We start from the raw sequence: 14,091 nt of genomic DNA on the forward strand, positions 1-14,091 counted from the left end.
GCTGTACCCCTGTTTATTTGTTTGTTAGCCGTAACCGGTCGACAAGGGTTAAGACGGATAACGTCGGCTCTAAGGAACTGTGTTTAAAATCATTAGTTAAGTACTTTGATTGCTTGGGTTAATTGGGCATCAGCATTAATAGAATATGGTTTATTAGTTTTTTTATTAATCAAATTTCTATTATCTTCTTTATTTCTATAGTAGGATATCCATCGTTTCACATAAGCCTCTCTATTAATTTCAAATACGACCGGTTAAGATCAGTCTCTTGGAAATACCTATAACTAACTGTAGTCATGAAATATTTCAACAAAAAATGTTTAAATATTTTGACAAATTTCACACGTTTTTATTTTCTTAACGGTTACTTAATAAACATATTGTTTTATAATTTTAACAAAAAACAATGTATCGTCCGTCATAAGATTAAAAAAAAATATTAACTCTGTTACTGAAATTACTACTAGAATCATTTGCACACATACATATATAAATATGAATCCCTATTTTTCTTGATTACATCATGACTTGAGAATGACTACAGATTACATCATTTTTTTTTAAACTTAATGAAATCATGACAAATTTATGACACATTTATTGTAACCATTGCTAATCGTATTACGTTAATAAATAAGCATTTTTTTCAAATATTTCTGCCTTATTCCATTACAAATAATCATTATATTTCTGATAATATAGTGACCGCCTCCTTTGCATTTGACAGTTTGATATGAACGTCATGCGTTTGACAGTTCGCTTCGAGGATCAAACTGATTATTCACAGCTAAGACAGAACGTCGGTCGGGACAGCTTGTGTGACAATTTAAATACACGAACTCTACAGTTTAAAATGTACAATAACAACTGTATGTGTAGTCAACGGTAACAACGAATGTAAAATAATATTTTTTTTATTGTAAACATTATTGTATCAAAATAAAATATCTATTATTTTATATATTTTATAAAAAGAATGTGACGCATAAATATAAGTAATAATCTTGCATATCATTCAAATAAACACCAAAAGAAATCACATTATAAAAGCAAACAAATTTTATTAGCCAACCACGCACGTATTTACCATATTATGATATATTGGCTACCGGGGCCACAGACCAAAACACCCGCGTAGGCCTCTTGTGAACCAGTAAATACGATAGAACTGTTATATAGCTCTATACTCTTATAAAGATGGTATTCTTGTTCCTCAGTTTAATTTAAAAATTTATTATTGTTTATTTCAATATGTCTTAAGTCACTAGTAGATATAAACCGTTAAAGAACATTATTTACAAAATTGGCACTTGATATGGTAATGCCTTTTAGTTCATTTTTGTATTTATTTTAATATTCCTATAGGTGAATAAAACAAAGAAAATATGGCTCGTAATCTCGGGCCCTGGTGCCCATTGCAAAAAGTCATACATTTTTCAAAAATTTTATCTTATGATATGCCTGTTTTACAATTTTCCTACGTTGTTTTTAAGAAATAAAAAAAGAATGAATTTTTAATATCTTCGTTGCAAATTTTTGAAAGTGCGAATTTAAGGAATAATTAAGTTTACCCGTTAATTTTCTTATCATTTACTAAAAACTAGCTGTACTCTTTCGTATTACCAAAAAATAATGGCGAGTAGCATTCATGGTGATCAATTTTTAATGACGGATGTAGAATATAAATTTACAGCGCGTGAACTGTCAAACGCGCGATATTCAGAGCGAACTGTCAAATGCGAAATATTTTTATATCCATTATATTTTTAGAAATAATTCAATTTTCAACGATTCGTATAACTTTAAAAAAATATAATATCTCTATTAGTTCTCAAGTTATGGCGTGACCAAAAGAGGTATTCATTCTTATATATTTAAAGCTTTATCATTGACTTAAGGCTATTTAGCCTCTATACATAAATCTATACATAAATTCTTTGTTTGTCCGCAATTATTAAAATATTATTATTTAGAATAATTATTTAAAAACAGTGATGGACACGGTATTAATACAAGGAATAAAATAATCTGATTACTCCCAATTTTCGTCTTCAAAAATTAAATAAATTGTTTATGGCACAAAGTATGCATAAGTACAATAAAATTCCTCAAACAATTTCAAATTTGCCACTGGGGAAATTAAAAATCAATATTATAGACATATTTTGAAAAGAGTGTATTATTGTATTTAAAAATACTATACTAATGTTAATGTGTGGAATTCAAAGTTGTTGATAATCACTCGGGCAACTAATTATTAGTATTGACTCATTGTAAAACTATATTTGAAAAGGGCAACTGTTGCAAATGCTTTCCGAGTAGGTCGTAGTTTTCTGTGGGACTGATAATTTTATGTTGGTAGGCGATTCGAAAGTGCTTGCAACAGCCTGTTTGAATAAATAATAGAAAGATTTTATCTGATACATGTATACGATTGGTTGTATTTTTAAAATATTTAGGTACAATATTTAATCTGCAACATTATAGAACATTAACTTCGACCCATCCATTAAATTTCGAACACAAATAATGTCGGTCAGCGGTTATTAATATGAAACAATAATATGTAATTTATAAATATAATCAGGGCGTGTCACAAACCACAGCATTTCGTACCATTGTTCTGTGCAGATCGTCTAAGACGTAAGCCTAAGTAAACAATAAGCATTATATTTAACAATAGGTTGTGGTTAATATGAACGTGTTTTTTTAGGTATAGAATTTGCCGTTACGTGATTTATTTACAACGCTAATGCTTTTAGTACACTGTTCTTCGATTTAAAATAAAAAATACAAATTAGAGTCCAGTCCATCGTTTAGTTTTTACATATATAAATGTTCTTAACCCTTAACGTAAGGAGGCAATATATTCTTTATGAATAACAGGATTTCACAAATGTACTAAACTATCACGATATTTCTGGACTCATAATGATTGGAGACTAGAAGTTTGAAAAAAAAACATTTCTTATATTGAAACATAATTTTATAAAATTCCAACTGAAAGGAGATAGCTATGGCTAAAAATAAATATTTTCAAATTTTAATAACTTCCATCTTGCTGATAAAATATTTGGCAAACATTTTTAGAACATGTCGAAAATTAACAAATATAGATTTTATAAAATTACAGCCTCAAAAAGCAAAGACACGCGAAGTGGCCGGTGAATACATAACGATTATATATATATATGTTTTATTTGTTGTTAAACACGGGTTTTATTTTATAGCCTTAAGGGTTGCAGATAGATCGTTTCATATTACTGGCAATTACGATGATCTTTTTAGAGTTAAATTATTTTTACTTGTCTAATTCGAACGCATACAGTCAGCCTCTGCCATTATGTTTGGGTCACTTACGATTATAAATAGTCTCTGTAATACACCACATTGATCATAATTACTTTCATTTTCCTCGACAACGAAGAATGAAGAAAAATTTGCGTAATTTCCCAAAATCTAAACTCTTATAAGTCCATGCCATGTGCTCAAAATTTCAATGCGTATTGAAAGATGCGTTATGACTTGTATTTTTAATTAGTTAAGATACATATATACATTGTGTTATCACAATATAATTTATTTATCCAGGATACAAACTAAATATAAATATGTATGATAATATAAAAATTACTAATGGTAATATTTTATGTTTTAATTGTCATAAAATGAAATTTTTCTTTTTAATTGTTCATCAAAAAATCTATATTTGTATTTTCGGCGACCATAAAGTATTAATACATCAACAGAACTTTCAATTATAAGAATAACACAATCGGGAGAGACAATGTTATCTATCAAATTTATCATTTCATATTTAATATACATTCTATGCCCATCTATTATGTGTTTTTAAATATAAAAACATCTGATTATAGTTGATGTTAACAAACGTTTTATGTGTTAAAGATTATTCAAATCACACTACACTTAAATATCGTGAGAAAGGAGACAAAAAGTAAATTTATTGCGATAGCAATAAATTTACTTTTTGTCTCCTTTAGTTTATTCGGTTTATTTTACACGCGCAAATTAACAACAGGTGAACAATTTTATCCTCGCTGAGTTAAATAATTGATAAAAGCGTAAAAATATTTGAAAGGAAGTTTTATTAGCAGAACTAAGCTCCGATAAAGGGAAGCGTACGTTCCTTAACATGACAAAAAAATGATGAATGGTCATTCGGCAACCTGCAGCGAGTTGTAAATTATCATTAACTCGAAGCAACAGAAACTGCACGCCTAACTTGCTCCTTGTAATTGTAAATTGAAAAGAATCTCTAATAATTGATTTATTTTGTCTGAGTAAAATTAGTAATCAATGTATAATTTTGCGTGTCACTAACCTGTTATATGTCCGACTGAAAAATGTGACTGGAATAGAGGACCGAAGGAAGGTACTACCGACGGAGGTCCGGGCCAGCCGAGTCCGTGGTAGGCGGCCGCCGCTGCAGCCAGCGCGCTGAAGGGCGTCGGCCTTATTGGCCCTAATCTCTCTTTCTCGGTTCCCGTCGACGACCTCTCTTCGTCATCACTAGGTATGCCATTCTGCAGGTCCTCTACGTCTACTATAGAGTCCTCCTGATTGACGGAATCTTCGTATTCGTCGTCGGAGGAGGTGACGGTTGTCGACGCGTGCTGCAGAGGTGGTGTTTGGGACGACGGCCGCGGCGAGAGCGACTTGGCCCCGGGGAGCTCGGGCTGGGCGGCCGGGGACTGCCGGAGCGGCGACTCCGGTATCGTTCTGTGATGACGGATGATCTCGGCGGTCTCGTCCGCCTGGTTGTTCTTGGTATCGGCCAGTATGGAGGCAACGCTGAAGCTGATTCTCGACGCCTTGGGCGGCTCCGTGGCCTCGGCCGGGCTGCTCGGGTACCTCGAAACGCTCTGTATCGCCATGTTCACGTCTTTGTCGTCGTAACTTTGTTTCTTTAACATTGAACGCCGTTCAGTTCCATTTAGCACTGTGTCGCACTGTTCGCTCGCTCGTGTACGCATGCGGGCGCGGTTGGAGGTGGACTGGCGGGCCGCCGGGCCGGCGATGTCTCGCGGCGGCTGTGGGCGTGCCCTCTGCTTGCCAGCCTTCCAGTAAAGCCGTCCCGCTCCGCCAATCGACCGTTTGTTTCCGAATTGATCCGAGAGGGACCGGGGGGGAACGATTTAGCACACTCTTATCTCGTTAGTCTCCTTTGTGATACTCGATTTTTTTTTTGTAGGAATCAAAACATAATTACCTTTTGTAGGGGTTCGCGTTTTGATCGCGCACTTTGTGTCCGCCACCAGAGGTATAAAGTATAAAAATATAATGAGCAGTCGTGAATGCCGCTTGTTAAATCCTTTTGAGAGACGCTCCCTTTATGAGATTAGTGCCCGCGCGGGGTGAGGGGGTATGTTTACGGATCCGTTTCAAATTAGTGCCTGTGATTTACTATGACAACGCCGGTTATAATTTCTTCTTTGATTTATTTAGTTTTTTTTTTTATTTTAATAAAATTTTAACCAACCGTTTTTTCGGTAAACTTATACATAATTTTTAACGATTATTTTCGTCTTAATACTACAATTTAATCTATTACTTATTCTGAATAATTATAGATGTAATATAATTTGGTTTTGTTTTCACAAAATGTCGACCCAATGAAATGTTCTGATTGTTTACATGATATTTTTATATAATCTCGCTTCCTTCCTTAGCTATAGTTTATCTGTTCTAGTGGTCTATTATTTTAATGTCTTTGGGTGTCTTACAATTCACTTTTAATGAAAACTTTGTATGTATACATTAAGTTAAATTACGATAGCTGAGTTAAATCATCGCTTTTGTCACTTTCTTAATTTTTATTGTTTAGGAATAATATAATTATAGATATTAGAGCTCGGGGGCACCCGGAGGAGCCTCGGCACAGGATCGATACTACTTTTTTACCGAATTAAAAGACCGAGCTTTTACAATTTTTTGGTGGACGTTCCATGGATTAGCTAGGCTCCACGGCTGCCATGAGGGTACTTAGACTTGGGCTCGGCGAGAATACCCGTTTCTTGCTTCTGATATTTCTGATATTTACATTGTACAGCCTCCTCCTCTTACCTCTTTCTCCTCCAAAGATATCTATAAGGGGATATACTATGTCATAGTGTGGTGTTGTGGTGTGCAGAAGAAGCTGCTGCCTATCCTCTGAAAACTCGTTTGTGAACAATGTCAACTCTATACCCTAAAATGTGAGTTATATAAGACAATATCCCGGCAATTGAACCCGCGACCTTCGATAGTCTCTGTCCCCATGATTCAATTAAATGTAAATATTTTTTTATGTCTTATAGAATCTTTACGGTAGAAAACTGACAAACAATTCAGTTCGCGGGTTCTAGTCCCAAAGGCGTCGCCACAGTAAACAACCGGTAAAAAACACTACTTTTATAATAACCATATAAAAATAAACTATCAAGTATAATATAATACCTATGTAATTAGTGTATTTATTTATTTATTTAATATTCTTTATTGTACACGATAAGATACACAATATACAGATACAATAATATACAGAAAAGTACAATGGGCGGTCTTATCACTCAAGGCAATGTATGTAACTTAGATAATTGTGAAATTGTATTCATTGAGTTTATGTAAAAATTATGAGGTGCAATACTTTAAAAACTGTTCTTTTGAGATAACGTAAATTAAAAATAAATAATCTTCTGCTGCCAGGATCATGTGTTATTTACTTTGTTCTTTGGATTGAGGTAAAGTATTGTTGTTTTTAACTTCCATATTCTGTATTTTTCCTATCTCTTCTCATCACAAGAACATTGTTCCTTAAAAACCTTAACAAAATATATAAAAAAAGTTGTCCGTTAGTAATTTGGCATTATTATTTATTAACAAGTTTTTTATTCATTTTCCCCGGTCTTGTTAGAAGCGTCACTAGATAAGTTAGGAAGCAACAACCGTTTATAAATAACCAGCTTCCTATCGTTCACACTTGGTTAAACATGTGAATATAGCACGAGAAGGGACGATCTTCGACACGTCTAACCGCCCCACAATCATTTCTACGCGTGAAGTGAAAACTTTAGGGTTGCCATCCCTCGTTCTTTATCCCGCTCACACACGTCTAAACGTATATATCCGTCACCTTTTAACAGATAGTCGGTACTAAATTGGTGTTTAGTATTCGGAAGGGAACTCAGTTAATTATGTGGGGAACGAAGAAAAATCGTACAAGAGTGCAACAATGTTTTTTTCAGTTTGCTACGCATTAAGTTAATAAACATAAGGTTTAGAATTGCGCAAATTATTGAATTAATATTTTGTTGTTCCATTTCGGGATCGGTTTTTCGTATGAGGAAGGAAGATAATATTAAATCACTTTGTCCTTAATATTTCTTAATAGATATTATACGACCGTTTCGACTTCGTTATAGCGATTGACATTACAATTCCAGCTTTTATAATCAATTGCCTTTAACGGAAAGAAATATGGGTAAGAAGAAATTTATACACTCGTGTCATTGAAAATAAAGTAGTTTTATACCGTCGCTATTGTATTGTACGGAATGGTTTCTTTATTTTTCACAACACTTATTATACCTCTTTTTTATTACTGACAACCATTGTTTACTTGTTGGCAACAGTCTTACGAGATATATTCAATTACTTGTGTTATTATTGAAATTGGATCAATTACAGCGACCATCTATGTACGTAATAGAAAAATACAAAAGAGGCCAATTTGATGGAAGCTAGAATCAAAATGATCTCCCTTATAATTTTATCTTTCAATGCTATAAGGTTCTGCAAGAGGAGAGGCTACAACAAACTCAAACGGTCTTTTTGTGGTCACTTTTATAATATCCTTAATACAGTATTAGATTAAATCATTCCCAAGCTTAATTTTCTCTTAAAAATTGTGTGAAGGATTTTTTGCAACGTGAATTTTCGTAAAAAAAATAATTTAATTTCTTAAATTTATTTAATGATGCTTCAAAGACATTACATGGCACTGTTTTATAATACTTTACATATTTGCACATAGTTTATTATTTTTAAGTAGCCTAGAGAAAAGATATGAATAATTTTATGGTGTCAAAGCATTATAAGCGCTTATTCTAGATCTAGGGTTAGCTATTTTGCTAAGTACTCATGTACCTATTATTTACTTTGAAAATATAAATAAATATTACTCTAATTGAAGTAAATGTTCAACTTTAAAATACGTAATCGTATCGAAGCACAGGAATTTTAAACAAATATATTGTAAAATATCTGAAATATTTAATAAAATAAGGGTGTCATGTTCATTACTTTTCCTTTTTTTAAAGAACGAGTTATCTGCTATCGTTGCTGGCATGACATCTCCCACATGTTAATCTACCTCATGTCAATCATTACACTAATAAGAAGTGCTACATCTTGTTGCAGGCTCCGATATGGCTACGAAACATTTACAAATATGCAGAGAATTCGTGCGTATGATTTACGAAAAGGAAAAAAATTTGGCGCGCAAAAACAACCTTTATATTTTTACAGATAATATATTGCATGTGATGCGTCTCATTTTAATTTACAAATTTTCCTATTGTTTGATTTACTTATTTACTTATTTATTTCATGTATTAAAAAGTTAGTGAAAGAAGTATACACATATTTTGAAATTTTAAACAACTTGTTTCAATCTAACTAATCAACATTTTGTTCTAAAAATCCGTATCTCTTTCAATCCTTTGTTTCAATACATTTTACAGATCTTATTTAAATTTATTATGTGATAAAATACAAAAAGTATCATAAAAATGTATTTGTATATTATAACCACAACCGAAAAACGAACCTTTAATTTTTTTTAGTAATTTAGTTAATACAACCAGAAATTACTTTAAGCGCCTTACAAAAATGTTTATGATTAGAGTAGTATTTTCATTTTCTACTAAATATTTATTCATAGATACTCAGGACCGACTTATTATAACCATGGTGTTATAAATTTACCATTTGAACCATAGGACATCCACTGTAGGATATAGGCCTATTCCATTAAATTAAAATGAGATCGCTAGGAAATGATCGGCATCCAGCGCTTCCGAAGACAAGGTCGCCTGTCAATCCTGTTATTTTTTATTATCAATTCTAATTTATATCGCTAGTATTTTTTTTACAATATTTATTTTTCGCTTTGACTGAACGCAGATAGATGGGAGAGGGTTGCCGCTATTTGATACGGATCTTTCTCTCCCAGCTGCGAGGCACGACAGGGTTTTATAATTTTTTACAATTTTTCTTACACAATTTTCTCTTATGGGTAAATACAGCAAAAAAATTATACATATTAACAATACAATTTGGAATGCTCAATTTTATATTAGTTGCTACATTATTTTATTTCAAGTCGCTGCCCAAGCGCTACAAACCGTTAAACGCCTTGAGATTTAGGACAATGTGCCGGGCCAACTTATCAAAAGATTCTGCTATAGATTTTTTTTTGAGAAGGTTTGGTAAGTTGAACGGAGGTATATTATAGTTTTCACATAAGGTCACGTGGTTACGTCTTTTGGATACGAATCGGGAGCAGTGTCTGAGTAAGTGATCAAAAGTCTGTACTGTGGAGTCGTCACATGGGCAGGTCTCATTATCGATTATTTTAAAACGGTTCAGATACTGCTTGCAGTACCCGTGCCCGCTTAATAGTTGTGTGAGATGGAAAGATTAAGACTCTAGGTTAGATATCACGTTTGTGTGATCATAGAAAACTATTAGTGTATTTTGTTTTTATTTCTATTTAGTATTGATATTCTGAACATTAATAATAAAAAAGTTTAGGTGTATAATCTCAATGTAACTTTAAATACATTAGTTAACAATAACAATATTTTTATCAGACATATTTCCACTTAATTATAATAACGAATTAAAAATAAATCATTTACTTGTGTTACTCACGTGCACAATATTAACGAACAGATTATAAATCATCTAAAAGCTTGTATTTAGATATAATTAAGCGGGTAACAGTTAGTAGAGGCACGTCAATTAGCAGATATTTTGCCGCGGTTTTTGTTCTCATGAAAAAAAAATGATTTATTGCTCCGCGTTGTAACATGAGACTCGTTAGAGGTTACAAATTGTCTATGGCTTGGTTTAGTTATTTAAATTATTAGATACTAATGATCGGCGACGCATATGTGAGTAACAGAATTAAAAAATCTTCACTTTGCAAATTAACTAAAATTTAAGCGATGTAATACTTTACTTCTTCTTAGACACTTCTTCATGATGGGAGTCGTAGTGACCGCACGTCATTTTCTGCGACCATCTATTTCTCAACTGTTCTATTCTGTGAAAGTTTTAAGTAGCCGCACAGGGTGATGTTGCGCGCCTTTCTAATAGCGTCAGTCCAGCGAGTATGTGCCCGTCCCCTGGCTCATTTATCATTACCTTCTACAGATTATCCGATCACCCCGTGCAATATGGCCGAAGTAATAGAGTATTCTACGCATGCAGATTGTGAATTGTCAGGTCTTGGTTCTAAGGCCTTTGAGGATAACACCAACACCACTTCTCGATTACGTATATCCTTTGCCTCTTACGAGACTAAATACTTTATATTCATCGATAACTTAATGTTGATAAACATTTACACATGGTTTATTAAATTCATTACAAAACTATATGTCCCCCGTCCGCTTCGATGGCCTGCATTTATGAGTGTAATGTCATAAAATCAATATATGGTTATTTCTTAACATGCCAATAATAATATTCTGACGAAGTCTTATACCTATGCGAGCTATAGTTAGAGAAAAGACCTTTTTCAGTGAACGCCCCTCAACCCTCTTGCGGGAAGAATAAAAAAATTGTTGGTAGCTAGATGGTATATACTTGGTAAAAGAAATACTACTATCAAATGTCAGGTTTCTAAGCTGTTTGGTCCCAGAGACATTGTGATGAGCCTGTGCATACATGGAAATAAATCTCTGATATACAAAAATTTAATCTAGCTTTAAAGGGTTAAATGTAGATATATATTTGTTAGCAAAAAGCTTTAATGCTTTTGTACCTATTTTTAATCCCCCTATATATAGTGATTACTTTTAAATACGTCACATTAATATATTTTTTTCTGTTTCATTGTGACATCCAACTGAAAAAATAAATAGGTTCTCATTACATTGTTTATTATTACTGAAACAAATGACATTTGAATAGGCAGTTTACATACATTGACAGCAAACGAGCTCTATATTCACCTCTTTAAAGTGTTTACTATAACATTGTATGAATAGATTAGTTTTTCCCCCATAATAAAAAAATACATTAATTCCATTGTTTTCTTAACAAATCAAAAGTAAACAATTGTATAAATAATATTATTAGTGTAAATATTAGATGTTTTATTAAATAGTTTCATATTATCGATCTTGCATAATATATGTTTATTATGAATAAATCAATTCATGTCTATACTTTCTTAAGTACACTTAAATCTAACGGCACACGTGTGAATCATTGCATTGGTGTAAATTAAGTCGCACATGAGACCAATACATCGCTGCCTTTACATTGCAAGACACTTCACGAATATAACCCTTATAACCATTACTAAATGGTAGAACCAACTTTTCAGGCAGGCAAAGTGCGGTCATGTGGTTAATTTGGCCTGAAAGGAAACATTTTCGTTCGGTTTTCTATTTTGACATCCGTGTTAATAGATGGCAAGTGTGTCGTGGCATTTCTGGAATGCTATACCGACGCTTTTGACATTGGAAGTATCAATCATTAGCAGCAATGAATGAGGCAACAGAAATATTTATATGAATATTTCAATCTTAACATTTGTTTATATAAAAAAATAAAACACATGTTCGGATAGGGTACCAATAATTATTCGTAATATATAGTATGTTTGAAGATAATCAAGTAATCATTGGAGAGCTATTCCAAGCGACAATAAACATATTTAAAGGATGTTTATTAACCAATCGTACTTCATTTAAATAAGTATTTAAATATATTAAATTGTTTTACGCTAATTACGGAAAGAAAATACTATTTTGCTTTTCTATTACAATATACATTTTTAGGTGTAAACAAGCATATTTTTAATGGGATGGTATAACATTAAAATATCAATAAAATGTAATATGGTATTATTTTGAAAACAATAAGTTTTAAATGTAATTTTTGAAAATAATTTCGTATAAAGGTCAATAAACGGAAATTAAATTTAATAGTGTTATTCAGATCCCAGAAGAATTTTTTATTACATATATTCAATAAAAGTACGATAATAAATTTACTGTTATTATAAAAATTATATAAATTAAACATAATAAGCTTCTTTAGCTCAACAAATTGTTTTGAAATATTGAATGCATTTAATTCATTTTCCATAAGAAAACTGTAAGAAGTAAATATGAATAAAATATTGCTTGAACAAAAAGGCAAAAACGTGTTCGTCATATCTAAACAGTGTTCGAAGACCACCCAGAGCCAATGATTGTTAAGAAGTTATTGATCCGTTTATTTTAAGACACGCTAATTACCAAGAGCTTTCGTCTCGTCACGATTGGCCATGTATGTGGCGGCCAGTGTTGCACGTGTGAGTATTTTTTTTTTCATAAAAAAATGATTAATGAGTGCCTGTAATTAGCTATTAAAAATTAAACAATGAAATACTATGAGGTCATAATCTAATGAAGATGTATTGTTAAAAATCTTAACAGTTGTTTTAAATATCAGTCAAACGCACCACGTTTGTTGAGCAGAAGTTTTTAAACTGAATTTAAGATCATGAAGTTTTGACACAGATAAAAAGTGAAGTTGAGAAAATTGTTATTTCGCGTAATTCTCAATCCGCACCGGCAGCAACGGCAAGGTGTCTGCGCCGTTCGCGCGTAAAAAAGCGCCTATTTGTTGGATCTCAATGCGGTATTTTAATCGACGCAAGATAAAAGTTTTTGCGCCTTTAACTCGACGAACGAGCGACGTCCCCTTAAAAATTCCGCGAAAAAGGGCCCTTTATCGTACCAATTAAAATTTCCAACGTAAAATGGCTTCCTCGATCCGCCATTTTGATGTCGTGTAAAAAACGCGGATTTCGAAATTTATGTCATCCTTTTACTTTGATGGCAATTGCTGGAAAAAACAATTGTTGCATTCTGTCGAATTAAGACGGCGGTTGTTACTTTTGATAGATTCAATTAAAATTTCTCGTTCTCGACACTTAAAACTTATGAACCGAGATTTTACCATTTAATGATTGCTTGGGGTCCGATCCCTCACAGAAGGTTGTATAAACGAGGGCTTACTGTCACAAATCATACATTTTCGTGTTCATTTATTTCAAATAGGTAGTTCACGTAATCCTCTTTGAAAAGAACTTTGAAGTATAAAACTTGATAAAGGAATTTTCCTCGTTACTGAACACAAGTAAATAAATAAAAATAAAACATCTGTAGACGGTACGGTTTCTTCAACATCGTTTTTTATTTTTATTTCATTTCTGCAATTTCTCTGTATATAATACTACATGACTGATTTTATTTTTTGATTATAACAGATTAAATACTCTTTTCGTGACATAAACGTTGAGTCGTCCACTGCCCGAATGCGACGTGTTCCGCCCACTGCTGATTCAGACGATCAATTCGAGAGACGTCAGTGACCTTGGTTCTTCTGCGGATCTTTTGGATGTCTACGACGCATTTTATTCATTTATTCATATTAATATTCACTTAGAATCATTTACACTTGTGTACGTCATGGGAACAAAGCTACAATTAAATCGGACCCCCTCTTCGTTCCCCTATAATCAACTTTTTCAAAAGTGTTCTAATCTGAAAAAAGCTCACAACAAATTCGGACGAGTTTTTTATGCGGTAATTTTCAGTATCATAGAGAATCTTTAACACGTGTGCTATCTTTATGTTTAAACACTAGTGCGCCAATGTTATTGTGTTCTTAACAACTTATGTAATTACTGAATCAGCAGATCCACTGGTCATTTCTTGAGATGATTAACACAATTCCAGTGTTATTACAAATAAAAACTTACATATCGTTGGTTTATTTGGTGAAAAACTTAATACATATATG

General features: G+C 32.7%; 1 protein-coding gene across 1 annotated transcript in view; it reads right to left on the reverse strand.

Annotated features, from left to right (window-relative positions):
• LOC137925986 (muscle segmentation homeobox-like) overlaps window positions 1–5,005 on the reverse strand; it is a 34,789-nt gene extending 29,784 nt beyond the window's left edge. The window contains exon 1 of the mRNA XM_068769497.1: window positions 4,346–5,005. Within this exon, the coding sequence (XP_068625598.1) occupies window positions 4,346–4,997 (652 nt within the window). The 5' untranslated portion in view covers window positions 4,998–5,005. The remainder of the gene's footprint in view (window positions 1–4,345) is intronic.
• Between the last annotated feature and the right edge of the window lie 9,086 nt (window positions 5,006–14,091).

The sequence above is a fragment of the Battus philenor genome, unplaced genomic scaffold, assembly GCF_028537555.1.
Source record: "Battus philenor isolate CCGP_79_NKW_IND1 unplaced genomic scaffold, ilBatPhil1.0.hap1 SCAF_28, whole genome shotgun sequence".
Lineage (NCBI taxonomy): Eukaryota > Metazoa > Arthropoda > Insecta > Lepidoptera > Papilionidae > Battus > Battus philenor.